General features: G+C 42.0%; 1 protein-coding gene across 5 annotated transcripts in view; it reads left to right on the top strand.

Moving 5' to 3' along the window:
* The window catches only part of MTSS1 (MTSS I-BAR domain containing 1), a 172,579-nt gene extending 158,703 nt beyond the window's left edge, over positions 1-13,876 (top strand). For 2 of the 5 annotated variants that reach the window (XM_073590308.1, XM_073590306.1), the window contains exons 12-15: positions 2,230-2,403; positions 8,242-8,400; positions 8,695-8,857; positions 9,164-13,876. In XM_073590308.1, coding sequence (XP_073446409.1) covers positions 2,230-2,403; positions 8,242-8,400; positions 8,695-8,857; positions 9,164-9,855 — 1,188 coding nt within the window. In that variant the 3' untranslated portion in view covers positions 9,856-13,876. The remainder of the gene's footprint in view (positions 1-2,229; positions 2,404-8,241; positions 8,401-8,694; positions 8,858-9,163) is intronic. The other 3 variants (XM_073590307.1, XM_073590310.1, XM_073590309.1) reach the window with 3 other exon arrangements.
* Positions 13,877-14,681: the final 805 nt, after the last annotated feature.

Genomic DNA, 14,681 nt, shown 5'->3' with positions numbered 1-14,681 from the left:
CTGTGTACATACATTACTGATCCTGAGTTACATCCTGTATTATACCCCAGAGCTGCACTCACTATTCTGCTGGTGCAGTCACTGTGTACATACATTACATTACTGATCCTGAGTTACATCCTGTATTCTACTCCAGAGCTGCACTCACTATTCTGCTGGTGCAGTCACTGTGTACATACATTACTGATCCTGAGTTATACTCCAGAGCTGCACTCACTATTCTGCTGGTGCAGCCACTGTGTACATACATTACATTTCTGATCCTGAGTTACATCCTGTATTATACTCCAGAGCTGCACTCACTATTCTGCTGGTGCAGCCACTGTGTACATACATTACATTACTGATCCTGAGTTACATCCTGTATTATACTCCAGAGCTGCACTCACTATTCTGGTGGTGCAGCCACTGTGTACATACATTACATTACTGATCCTGAGTTACATCCTGTATTCTACTCCAGAGCTGCACTCACTATTCTGCTGGTGCAGTCACTGTGTACATACATTACTGATCCTGAGTTATACTCCAGAGCTGCACTCACTATTCTGCTGGTGCAGCCACTGTGTACATACATTACATTACTGATCCTGAGTTACATCCTGTATTATACTCCAGAGCTGCACCCACTATTCTGCTGGTGCAGCCACTGTGTACATACATTACATTACTGATCCTGAGTTACATTCTGTATTATACTCCAGAGCTGCACTCACTATTCTGCTGGTGCAGTCACTGTGTGCATACATTACATTACTGATCCTGAGTTACATCCTGTATTATACTCCAGAGCTGCACTCACTATTCTGCTGGTGCAGTCACTGTGTACATACATTACATTACTGATCCTGAGTTACATCCTGTATTATACTCCAGAGCTGCACTCACTATTCTGCTGGTGCAGTCACTGTAGTATTTTGCTTTGTGTATGTTCACATGTGACTTCATCTGTCTTTAGATCTTATGCTCCATTCTATGTTTCCTTGGGTGTGATTATCCATTTCCTGTGGTGTGCAGTATGGTCATACATCACATCCTTCATGGTGAGACTGAGCACAGTACAGTACGCTCATTATCACATCCATATCCTGCACGTGTCCCAACTCCTCTAGAATGAAGCACATGATTAGTTGGCCAGTTTAAGCATTGAGCGCCCCTATGTCTCCGTGTCAACAGACTGCAACCCTGCAAGCAGATTCCCATCTGGAGTATGACGGCAGGATCCGACTACACGGGGTTTGCAGTCTGTTTCCATGGAGACACGTTGTATTGTAGCTATTAGGGGACATCTGCCACCAATCACTGCTCTGTTCTCATCAGAAGTTGAGATCTGCACCACGGGTCAATTTCCCTACAGAAAAATTCTGCACAGTTCACATGAGATTTGGAAAAATGTTATTCACATGCCTGCAATGCCAGCAAACATCTGCAGCATTTCCGCCCTTGGAGATGTCCCCTAATCCTGTACAAACTCCTTGGTGATGTCAATCAATAGAACCCAGTCACATACCACTGGAATCTGGTCTCCATGTCAGCATGGCTGCCTCTAATGTTCTCTTTAGAGAACCTTTCACCCTGCAATAGTGTCCAGTTTTTGCTCTTATTTTATTCCCGCTGCTCTCCTGAGTATTCTGGTTTTTTTTTTTCTTGTTATACAGTTTGTTTCCAGACACATGGGCCTTTTTATTTAGTGGTAGTACTGTGGTCTTTTCGAGGAGGCGTGGCTCACATGGTAATTATGCAAGGCAGCCTGAAGACACTCCCCAGAGGATCCTGAGGGCTACCACCATAAAAATTTGCACTTAATAAAAAATTCCATATCTCTGCAACCATATAGCAGGTATACCAGAATAGTCTGGGGAGCAGCACAAATACAATTAGCGAAAAATTTGGACACTTTGACCTGGTGATGGGCCATCTTTAAAGACCACCAATATGGCCATTGTGACTTCCACATGAAGCCATTTCCAGGTTATTCGCTTCCTATTTTTTTCCAAAACGGCAGGAACATTTGCCATAAAGCTACATGACAACCCTCATTGTGGGTCCTTATGGCTGACTTACGAATTGTCACCCTTTCTGGCTGGAGTGGAGCAGCTGATGGGTGGTGTACACGTTCTTTATGTTCTGAATTGCTGTTTATCACATGCCCTTTCCTTGGACCCATATTGATTTTTTTTTTCCCATTTTTTTTTTTTTTTTTTTTCCCTCTGTGTTGTTTGTCTTCAGATGTCTAATGGGTATTATCACTTTAGTTTGTCCAGTGACCTGTCCACGGCAGGTCATTACACCCATGTCCCACTCCCAGCCTCCCGTCCTTGGACCCGGTCTAGTTCAGACTGTCATCACTATTACACTATCGGGCCAGGCATGTTACCATCATCTAAGATCCCCAGCTGGAAGGTTTGTGTATATGTGATACAGCCTGACTAATTCACACCTTTTTGCTCTTCTTCTGTCACCAACTAATATTTTTGGGTGTCTTTCGTTTGAGACTTTTGAAATTCTGTAAACCTCAGATTTGCACAACCCCTTCCCCTCCACCCCCGATACATTCATTCATTCTAATCGAAACCACTCCATTTTGGATCCTCAGATTAATGGTCATTGTGGCAGGGTTGGGTTGTTGACTTATTTATAGACACCATCAAATATCTTGCAGGGAAATGATAATTTGGGGAGTTGGGTGGTTATTTCTGCTTGAGCATCACCAAGGAAGTCAACGGTCATGCGCCTGCTCTCGCGGCCATTACACAGTTTGAGGCTGGGCTAGTACCAGCATTGGTGACTGGTTTGGAGTCCACAGGTTCCGTAACGGTACCATGGACGAGCGGTCTAAAGCGTTGGTTTAAGGCTTCAGTATCTTCAGAGGCGTTGGTCCAAATCCCACTGCTGTCAGTATTAAGAAGTTTTGACAACCTATAGAAAGGTTGAACGTGATGGACCTAGGGCTTTTTTCAAGCTATGTAACTATGTAAGGAAGTGTCCCACCGCCCAACCCTTAACCAGTGCAGGCACGTTATCTTGAAAGCTTGTGTCATCCAGGAGAGACCATCCAACTAATATGGTTATGTTCTTGGCATTTCTTTAAGATTTTTTCCAGTCGTAAAGAGTTATCACCTAATTTTCACTTGATAGGTGATATCTGGCAGATCATGCGGGTCCGACCATTGGAGGCCTATCGATTTCCAGGCTGAGTTTCCTTGAGAATTGAGTGTTGGTCGAACATGTGCTCTACCAATCTATTCATTGTCTACAGGACTGCTCCCAGGGATAGGTGAAAATGAATAACTCAACATCTGGAATACCCCTTTCAGAGTAAATCCACCTTCTCACATAAAATTAAGAGCCCAGATCATCTACAGTCACTGGTAACAGTACTGTGAGCGCCAGCTGTCAGTCATAGTGCCGGGGCGTGCTTACAGCTGGCGCACCCAGTGTGTGACCATTGACTGTAGACGCTCTGTGCACACCCCATGACTAAAAGGCAGTGGCTACCGGGAGGAATAAAGTTCATTTTCTCCCAGTAGCCTCACATTCAGAAAACTCCTCATCTTTTTGGAAAGTTTCTTCTCCAAAAAAAAATCCTTAGAAATTCCCTCAGAATACCCTTCTTATATGATATTTTTTTGCGCTAAATTTTCTTCTACCAATGGCTGCCCATTGTCCAACTCCTTGATTGACCAATTCTAGGGATTTTATAGTGTAATACAGGCGGGGGGTTGTGCATTGAGGTACTATTCTGTATTTCTTGTAACTCTCCTCTGTACCTTTCTTTTCATTTCTATATTAACTTGAAAATAAATGAATCTGAGATTTATGCTGTGTTAAATATGGGTGATACAGAATTGGGAATCTCTTATTCAAGGATAAAGTATAATGGTGCAGGTTACGGATTTGTCCTCACTCTTTAGGCTAAATTTAGTGGTTTAGTAACTGTATACATACATAGGTAGAGAGCTCCCTCTAGTGGTGGCTGCCATTTACAGGTAAAAATATGTTCTAAAATCCCCCCAAAAATACCTACCTATATATATATATATATACGGTATATATATTTGTATATGTGTGTGTGTGTGTGTGTATATGTGTATATATATATATATATATATATATATATATATATATATATATATATATATATATATATACCGTACAGACCAAAAGTTTGGACACACTTTCTCATTCAAAGAGTTTTCTTTATTTTCATGCCTATGAAAATTGTAGATTCACTCTGAAGGCATCAAAGCTATGAATTACCACATGTGGAATTATATAATTAACAAAAAAGTGTGAAACAACTGAAAATATGTCTTATATTCTAGGTTCTTCAAAGTAGCCACATTTTGCTTTGATTACTGCTTTGCACACTCTTGGCATTCTGTTGATGAGCTTCAAGAGGTAGTCACCGAAAATGGTCGTCTAACAGTCTTGAAGGAGTTCCCAGAGATGCTTAGCACTTGTTGGCCCTTTTGCCTTCACTCTGCGGTCCAGCTCACCCCAAACCATCTCGATAGGGTTCAGGTCTGGAGACTGTGGAGGCCAGGTCATCTGGCGTAGCACCCCATCACTCTCCCTCTTGGTCAAATAGCCCTTACACAGCCTGGAGGTGTGTTTGGAGTCATTGTCCTGTTGAAAAATTTATTGATGGTCCAACTAAACGCAAACCGGATGGAATAGCATGCCGCTGCAAGATGCTGTGGTAGCCATGCTGGTTCATTATGCCTTCAATTTTGAATAAATCCCCAACAGTGTCACCAGCAAAGCACCCCCACACCTCCTCCTCCATGCTTCACGGTGGGAACCAGGCATGTAGAGTTCATCCGTTCACCTTTTTTGCGTCGCACAAAGACACGGTGGTTGGAACCAAAGATCTCAAATTTGGGCTCATCAGACCAAAGCACAGATTTCCACTGGTCTAATGTCCATTCCTTGTGTTCTTTAGCCCAAACAAGTCTCTTCTGCTTGTTGCCGGTCCTTAGCAGTGGTTTCCTAGCAGCTATTTTACCATGAAGGCCTGCTGCACAAAGTCTCCTCTTCACAATTGTTGTAGAGATGTGTCTGCTGCTAGAACTCTGTGTGGCATTGACCTGGTCTCTAATCTGAGCTGCTGTTAACCTGCGATTTCTGAGGCTGGTGACTCGGATGAACTTATCCTCTGCAGCAGAGGTGACTCTTGGTCTTCCTTTCCTGGGGCGGTCCTCATGTGAGCCAGTTTCTTTGTAGCGCATGATGGTTTTTGCCCCGCACTTGGGGACACTTTCAAAGTTTTCCCAATTTTTCAGACTGACTAACCTTCATTTCTTAAAGTAATGATGGCCACTCGTTCTTCTTTACTCAGCTGTTTTTTTCTTGCCATAATACAAATTCTAACAGTCTATTCAGTAGGACTATCAGCTGTGTATCCACCAGACTTCTGCACAACACAACTGATGGTCCCAACCCCATTTATAAGGCAAGAAATCCCACTTATTAAGCCTGACAGGGCACACCTGTGAAGTGAAAACCATTTCCGGTGACTACCTCTTGCAGCTCATCAAGAGAATGCCAAGAGTGTGCAAAGCACTAATCAAAGCAAAAGGTGGCTACTTTGAAGAACCTAGAATATAAGACATATTTTCAGTTGTTTCACACTTTTTTGTTAATTATATAATTCCACATGTGGTAATTCATAGTTTTGATGCCTTCAGAGTGAATCTACAATTTTCATAGGCATGAAAATAAAGAAAACTGAATGAGAAGGTGTGTCCAAACTTTTCGTCTGTGATATACAGTGGGGCAAAAAAGTATTTAGTCAGTCAGCAATAGTGCAAGTTCCACCACTTGAAAAGATGAGAGGCGTCTGTAATTTACATCATAGGTAGACCTCAACTATGGGAGACAAAATGAGAAAAAAAAATCCAGAAAATCACATTGTCTGTTTTTTTTTCATTTTATTTGCATATTATGGTGGAAAATAAGTATTTGGTCAGAAACAAGCAATCAAGATTTCTGGCTCTCACAGACTTGTAACTTCTTCTTTAAGAGTCTCCTCTTTCCTCCACTCATTACCTGTAGTAATGGCATCTGTTTAAACTTGTTATCAGTATAAAAAGACACCTGTGCACACCCTCAAACAGTCTGACTCCAAACTCCACTATGGTGAAGACCAAAGAGCTGTCAAAGGACACCAGAAACAAAATTGTAGCCCTGCACCAGGCTGGGAAGACTGAATCTGCAATAGCCAACCAGCTTGGAGTGAAGAAATCAACTGTGGGAGCAATAATTAGAAAATGGAAGACATACAAGACCACTGATAATCTCCCTCGATCTGGTGCTCCACGCAAAATCCCACCCCGTGGGGTCAGAATGATCACAAGAACGGTGAGCAAAAATCCCAGAACCACGCGGGGGGACCTAGTGAATGAACTGCAGAGAGCTGGGACCAATGTAACAAGGCCTACCATAAGTAACACACTACGCCACCATGGACTCAGATCCTGCAGTGCCAGACGTGTCCCACTGCTTAAGCCTGTACATGTCCGGGCCCGTCTGAAGTTTGCTAGAGAGCATTTGGATGATCCAGAGGAGTTTTGGGAGAATGTCCTATGGTCTGATGAAACCAAACTGGAACTGTTTGGTAGAAACACAACTTGTCGTGTTTGGAGGAAAAAGAATACTGAGTTGCATCCATCAAACACCATACCTACTGTAAAGCATGGTGGTGGAAACATGCTTTGGGGCTGTTTCTCTGCAAAGGGGCCAGGACGACTGATCCGGGTACATGAAAGAATGAATGGGGCCATGTATCGTGAGATTTTGAGTGCAAACCTCCTTCCATCAGCAAGGGCATTGAAGATGAAACGTGGCTGGGTCTTTCAACATGACAATGATCCAAAGCACACCGCCAGGGCAACGAAGGAGTGGCTTCGTAAGAAGCATTTCAAGGTCCTGGAGTGGCCTAGCCAGTCTCCAGATCTCAACCCTATAGAAAACCTTTGGAGGGAGTTGAAAGTCCGTGTTGCCAAGCGAAAAGCCAAAAACATCACTGCTCTAGAGGAGATCTGCATGGAGGAATGGGCCAACATACCAACAACAGTGTGTGGCAACCTTGTGAAGACTTACAGAAAACGTTTGACCTCTGTCATTGCCAACAAAGGATATATCACAAAGTATTGAGATGAAATTTTGTTTCTGACCAAATACTTATTTTCCACCATAATATGCAAATAAAATGAAAAAAAAAACAGACAATGTGATTTTCTGGATTTTTTTTTCTCAGTTTGTCTCCCATAGTTGAGGTCTACCTATGATGCAAATTACAGACGCCTCTCATCTTTTTAAGTGGTGGAACTTGCACTATTGCTGACTGACTAAATACTTTTTTGCCCCACTGTATATATTACACACACACATATATTTTTTCTCAGTTCTTCACTGATCCTCTATTAATAAGGGGTCTGATCATACTTTGCCCATTCTTTGCTATCACATGAACATGGTGCTAAACTGCTGCCTACCAGGTTGTCATTTGGATCCACTATGGCGTTACTAAAAAAATTGATAGCATGAAGGTCGTGTCCCCATCATGCTCCTGCGTTATGGAACATAATCATTGGGAGACATGGACCGTGAAAGTGGGGTGAAACAGTGAGTAGTTAGTTTTTTTGGGAGACCAATAAGGTTTATGGACAGGACCAGTTGGGGGGACTGTGAGTAGTTAGTAATTTTGGACCAGGAAGGTTTATGGACAGGGCCAGTTGGGGGGACCGTGAATAGTTAGTAATTTGGGACCAGTAAGGTTTATGGACAGGACCAGTTGGGCGGGCAGTGAGTAATTAGTAATTTTGGACCATTGATACAATTACCCCTCCCTTTCCCCGGAAAATCCATTTTAATATTTGGGTGTATGGATTGAAGCAGGGGGTTGGATCATCGTAACAAGAAAACTACACTCCGACCAGATACTGGATGATAGTTTTGGATCTAAAAGTTAAATGATGATCAAGATTTGAGGTCCATTCCTAGATATTAATCAAGTCAGAGCCAATATGGACTTTCTTTAGGTTTTACTGCTGAACCATGATTATGGTCTTCACAACTCCCACCCAAGCACTAGAATAGGTCGGTGAATCCATAAGAAGCATTAGTCATGGCCAGCCACCGGCAGTTTAGTTATGTAAGGGGGTTAAGTCATCTTTCCTTGAGCGAACAAAGCACTTTGACTATGTCTACATACAGCATATATAACCTTTCATCCAGGACTGGGCTAAGCCAGGTCCATACGACCAACCTACGGTGAACACTCTTCAGAGACGTAAGCGTGAAGCCGAACCCTGCGGAGGAACCTATATCTCGGCTCTAGGACTCAACGGTGAAGCCAGATTGCACAGAAATGCCAGTGTACCTGCATCGACCAGGGTAAAGAGTGATGGTTGGGTCGTCTCGTCTCTGCTCTTAACCATACTTTTCTCGAATATCTTCTGCTTCTAACATGTGGATGAATTGCTGTTTGCCCTCTTGACTAGTGTAAAGATTTCTTTTTAAACATTCTGCATGTGTTTAACCGTAAAGTTTAGATCCGGGAGAACAAAATGTTTGTTGCACTTTCTTATAAGTTTGCTGTGGACTTGGATGAAACTACTTCTGCTGGTGGAGGGTCGTAGCCATATTGATTAAGTTGTGTTAATTTTACTCCTCTTTTCTATTTATCAGCAGGGTGAAGAAGGAGAGAACTGTGATGACCTGGCACTGGCGTTGAGCAGAGGATTACAGCTCGATACGCAGAGGAGTAGCCGAGATTCTTTACAATGTTCCAGTGGATACAGCACACAGACGACAACTCCATGCTGTTCAGAAGATACCATCCCATCACAAGGTTTGTGCACTTTGACCTCACCCTAATTATTGTTCCTGGTCACAACCATGATTTATAGACATTTATAACTTAATTATGCTGGCCCGATGACCCACAAAGGAGAAAAACAAGTGGTGAGAACTGAGCATGGGTTACGATCATGAGGACCTAGGCTTCTCTGAGACCCTTCCAGTCATTGATTGCTTTAGTGTCCTCTATACAAACACAAAAAATCCTGATAGTCAAATGTGCCTAATTCTGTAGGGTTCAGAACTTGAAAAATTCATTTCTTGAAACCAAATTTTTGAACTTTGCTTTTGTCTTTAGTTTCAGATTACGATTACTTTTCGGTGAGCGGAGACCAAGAACCTGATCAACAGGATTTTGATAAATCTTCCACCATCCCTCGAAACAGTGATATTAGTCAGTCCTACAGAAGGATGTTCCAAGCTAAGCGCCCAGCCTCCACCGCTGGACTGCCTGCCGCTTTTGGACCAGTCATTGTCACTCCTGGAGTAGCCACCATTCGTAGGACACCATCTACCAAGCCGTCAGTCAGACGTGGCACTATTGGGGGAGGTCCTATTCCAATTAAGACACCAGTTATACCCGTTAAGACCCCGACAGTGCCAGACATGCCAGGTGGGTTCCCCACCAGCATGAGCGAAGAATACCCTGAGCAAAGTCCTGACTCCCCTTCCCTAGTGGAAGGATCGGTGCTTACAGGCGAAATGCCACCCTCACTGTGGAGTGGTCAGGCTTCTGTAAACCCTCCAGGGCCACAAGGTATGATCGTGGAAGAACAAAGGCAAGGAAGGTCCGAAAATGATGACGACGATGATGATGATGATCAGGATGGTTCTTCCATCCCTGATGCCCCGGTTCAGGTCCATCCAGGAGCCACAGAGTCTGCTCCGACGGAGGCGCCTCACGGAGAAGATATGCTCATTGCTATCCGTCGTGGGGTTAAACTTAAGAGAACCACCACGAATGACCGCTCGGCCCCTCGGCTCTGCTAGAAGAAATGGGGATGCTAAAGACGGGACTAAAGAACTTCTCCAGGGGAACTCTCTTTAACCCATTCCAGTCCGTGATTGGCGGATTGTTTCGGAGCGTAAACCGAGTTGACTCTTAATCAAAGAAGATATATAAATCTATATATTCTCACAGTAAAGCAGAGTAGAAGAGCAAGGTTACGATCTGTCCGTGTCCTCACACTGTAAATAGCGACTTGACTTCTGCACATAGTTATTCCCCTTTTATGTTTTAATGTTTTTTTGTTTGTTTTTTTGTGCCCCTTCCAATTTTATTTTTTTGGTCCTCTTTTTTTTCTTCCATAAAGTGCCAAAATCTTCTTTTAATTTTATATCTTTTACATCTTTGTAAATTTTAAAAACCGCTTCAAAACGGGATAAGAGGAAAAGTGTGCACCGGTAACAGATCAAGGACTGTTTTTGTGAACCTCACCCACTCCCACTCCACCCCTTACAAAAAAAAAAAAAAAACTTTGTATAGATCAAGCATGAGCATACTTTTGTGGCATGATGGGAGATGTAGTTCAACAACCGTTGCACAGTCAGAGGATGACGGGGTGTAGAACACCTCCTTAGATTTTCCTATACATTACAAGCTTAGAACTTTGTTTTTTTTTTCTCTTCTTTTTAATTATTATTTTTAAATATTTTTTCTGTTTTTTTTTTTTTTTTTTAACTGTTATAAATTATTAACAATGAAGAGCAATAGAAAAATAAGAAAAAAAAAAAATAAAGCATGTAACCAGGGGGAATTAAAGGTTTAAGACCGCCATGATAACATATGCTTTCACACATACACGTCACCTGTAATCTAGTCATTGCTCGTAGCTCCTGACATCAGTGTTCCAGAACCATTGAGTGCTTTCGACTTGCCCCCCTCATCCTTTTTGAGTATATTGGACCCATTGTGTCACTTTTAGTACAAAAATAGCTCCCCCAACTGTCCATGATTGCAACTAGTATTGCGGCTCAGCTCCAATGAAAAAAAAAAACAAAAACCAACAAACCGTGGTCGAGTTGCAATACTAAACGAGACCTGTAGTTTAGGGGTGGCGCTGTTTTTTTTTTTTAGGAAAGCTACCATCCTAGAAATTCTCTTATCAAAGAGAAATTACATATAGAATATGTACATAAGTAATACTTTGGCTGCCCTTTCCGTACACTGGCTAAATGTACTTGTTTTTTCCCCCCAATGTATTGTAAAGTACTCCAGTTTTTTTTGTTTTTTTTTTAAATAAATGTCTGCACTCATATTATCTCACCGAGTACTAACATAATAAGGGGGGGTAAGTAAGACGTTAATTATAATTCTTAAAAAAAATAAAATAAAAAAGGCTAAGGCAATTATAAAGATATTAAACCGTTAGCTGGGAGTTCACCAATGTAAAATATAAAAAAAAAATAATAAAAATAAAGTGTAAAAAAAAAAAAAATATAATAATAATTTCCAAAAAATTGCTTATTCACGTTTTTAGGCCCAGCTGGCTGGGACAAGTTTGCAGTGTTCGATCACATCTTAGTGACACTTTACACCCAACACATCGCTGTATTAAGTATTGTGGAGGCAAATCGTTATAAAAAAATATATACGGTATATATATTTTTTTTTTTTTGTAAATTTTTTTCACATTTTTGACAAATTTAAACAAATTTGGCACAAGGATTTACAAGGAATGAAGAGGAAATTCTCTGCGACTGGTTCTCTGGGTTATATGTTATGTACTTTTTAGACTGTTTCATGGTGGGAAATAGCACTGTAGCACATTTTTCTTTTAAGAAACCAAAAAAAAAAAAAATCCAAAATTTATGTATATATTGAGACTGATTACGTTAGGTTTAGCTGTGATTCCCACTTTTAAGAGGTCAAAAGAAATCTGCAGAGGCGTTAAAAAAAAAACAAAAAAAACTAGAATTGTAAATTTTGGGGGAATGGTGAGAACATCCGCAAGACTTTTCGTGGCCGGGTAACCAAGACCCTTCGAACCTCCGAGAACCTACCAGCATCCCCGGCACCTCTGATTAGTAGGCTCTTTGCGACTGACATCCCACCAGTCCTGCTAATTAGAAGAGGCGCCATTGATGCCAGCAGATAAGTTGTTCGTTTCGTGGGGCTTTGGTCCGACAGTCACGGACTACCAACGTGGCCGCTAAACCAGACTCCTACAAATCTTTTTGCTCAACTCTACTGTCAGTGGGATGGCTGTCAAACTTTGACTATGCTTTTGAAATAAGGAGCCCGAGGTAATGATATATTTACCAAAATCTTTGGCACTGGATTGATGGACCCATATTTGGGCAAGAAATCATGATTTATGTAAGAAATGATACATGAGGGGGAAGGTAAAAATTGAATTGTCGATGCATCAAAGTGAAAAACTTGCCTGGTTTGATGTTTCCTTAGTTCCTCAGGGGCGGGGTTGAGAATCATTGTTCTATGTTTCTGTAATTTCTAAAAATGGAAAAAAAAATTCACCGTTTTCTTTTAACATACCCCCATTTCTTAAAAATACAGAAAGCAGATCCTTTGAATACCTAAAAACGCAACTCTTTAGCAAGTTCCTAGTTATGATCACCCCCACCCTCTTCTCCCAACCAAGAAAATTTTCAATAATGCCCCTCCCGCCAACACAAAGTCATCTTTTAAATATATAAATGGCATTGGGATTGATAGAATTTACTTTCTAGAGCCATATCACTTGTAGAAATGGATTTCAGTAAAACGGGATTTTGGTTCTGTTTGAGCGGGTTACCGGAGTCTAAGCCGCCACACCCCTCTCCCATCCCACGCCGGGCGCACTGGATAATCATTAAATAATGATATTGATGCCAAAATGCAATATTGTCAAAGGTGCTAGACTCCAAAAAACCAACTCTGCAAATTCCTTGTTGGCTTTCGTTCAAGATGTAAAGTAAGTTGTGAAGTTGTCGTGTTTCATGTATGAAGACGTACGCTACTGTGATTCCTTTCGAGATGTTACGTTGCAGTGCGTCATTATTAAAGGGCATGGTAATAATAATAAAAAAATCTGTTATTTTTCTCTTTTTTTTTTTAAAAAAAAACCAAACCTTGAGGAATTTCTTAATGAATCCATAAAAGCTTTACCATTCAACATGCCACTATTTTCAGCTCATTATGAGTTCTAAGAAAGCAACCATTTTGTGGTTGGCATACTTGCAAGCAGCTAAGATCTGAGACACAGCCATTTTGTCGCTTTCACAGCCATTTTGTCTGAATAATATTAAACTCTTAATAATTCCTGATAATAACTAAAGGGTTTTTCTAATGAAAACAACCCTGTCAATATGCATTAATTGGGAATGTGGACATCATAGAGAGGAGCAACCTCCAACTAGAATGAAGAGTAGATTCTACACTGGTAAAATCGAGATGTCTGTGTAATCATGGTAATGGCTACCATGTGATAATGCTTACCTTCCTGCCCAAACAAGCTTTCTGTTAGGAGCTGGACCCGCAGTGATCAGGCCGAACTGAAACGGATTGTCTATAACGAGTGCATGAGCTCAACTCGTGGCTATTGGCCAACTCCCAAAATGGCTGCCTTGAATGCGCGTATCCTATGGGTGCGTCACTTTCTTTTTCCCTCAATGTTTTTGTTACTATAAAGTCACAGTCCCCCTTGTCTGAAATGATTTAAGTGGCTAGTATGAAGTACGTGGTTGATGTTAGCATTTAGTACGAGAATGCCGCCCGCGTTCACCGTAGGATTGCGCCCTCTTTTTAACCGTTCCGTTTTGTGTTCTTTTTTGCATATTGTAATGCATCGTCCCAGCAGAAGAAGCGGAGGTCGTTACGACAAGAAATTACGCGACTCTTCTGCTCTTGTGTTTAGTTGCTAGTTTGTACTGAGAGTTGACCTCTCCCTGTGCAGGTTGTTTTACATCGTTTCTATGACTTTTTTGCTGTAACTGTGCCTCCCTGTACATTGTAAGGATTGCTTCAGCCTACATAAAAAAAAATATGAATAAAGAAAAACCGAAAAAGGCATGTGCATGTGTCCCGTCCAAAGTCATTCATTATTGCTTTTCCCCACACCAGACCTAAAGTTGTTAAAGGGGGTTTTCTCTCTGCTGTCCAGAATCCCGGAGTGTCGATGAGCCATATCCTCCATCTCCTCTCGTTTCCTCAAGCTCAATGTGGGCAAATCTGAACTCATCATCTTTCTTCCATCTCACAGATCTTTCTTACCCGACCTATCTATCACAATTAATGACATCACGCTTTCCCCAGTACCGGAAGTCCGCTGCCTCGGAGTAACCCTTGACTCTGCCCTGTCCTTCAAACCGCACATCCAAGCTCTTTCTACCTCCTGTCGCCTCCAACTCAAAAATATTTCCAGAATCCGTCCTTTCCTCAACCCTCAATCTACTAAAATGCTTGTGCATGCCTTCATCATCTCCCGCCTCAACTCCTGCAACATCCTTTTCTGTGGTCTCCCTGCTAACACCCTCACACCTCTACAGTCCATCCTTAACTCTGCCGCCCGACTAATTCATCTCCTCGCTACTCCTCCGCTTCTCCCCTCTGCAAATCTCTTCACTGGCTCCCATTCCCTCAGCGTATCCAGTTCAAATTACTAATACTGACCTACAAGGCCATCTACAACCTGTCTCCCCCATATATCTCTGAACTAATCTCCCGATACCTTCCCTCACGTAATCTCCGGTCCTCCCAAGACCTCCTTCTCTCCTCCACACGTATTCGCTCCTCACCCAACCGCCTCCAAGACTTCTCCTGAATAGCCCCCATCCTCTGGAATTCTTTGCCCCAACACGTCCGGCTATCAACCACA

This window comes from Dendrobates tinctorius, unplaced genomic scaffold (genome assembly GCF_039654945.1).
Source record: "Dendrobates tinctorius isolate UK_male_01 unplaced genomic scaffold, ASM3965494v1 ptg000116l, whole genome shotgun sequence".
In the NCBI taxonomy this organism is placed as follows: domain Eukaryota; kingdom Metazoa; phylum Chordata; class Amphibia; order Anura; family Dendrobatidae; genus Dendrobates; species Dendrobates tinctorius.
This window is presented reverse-complemented; position numbering and strand designations above follow the sequence as displayed.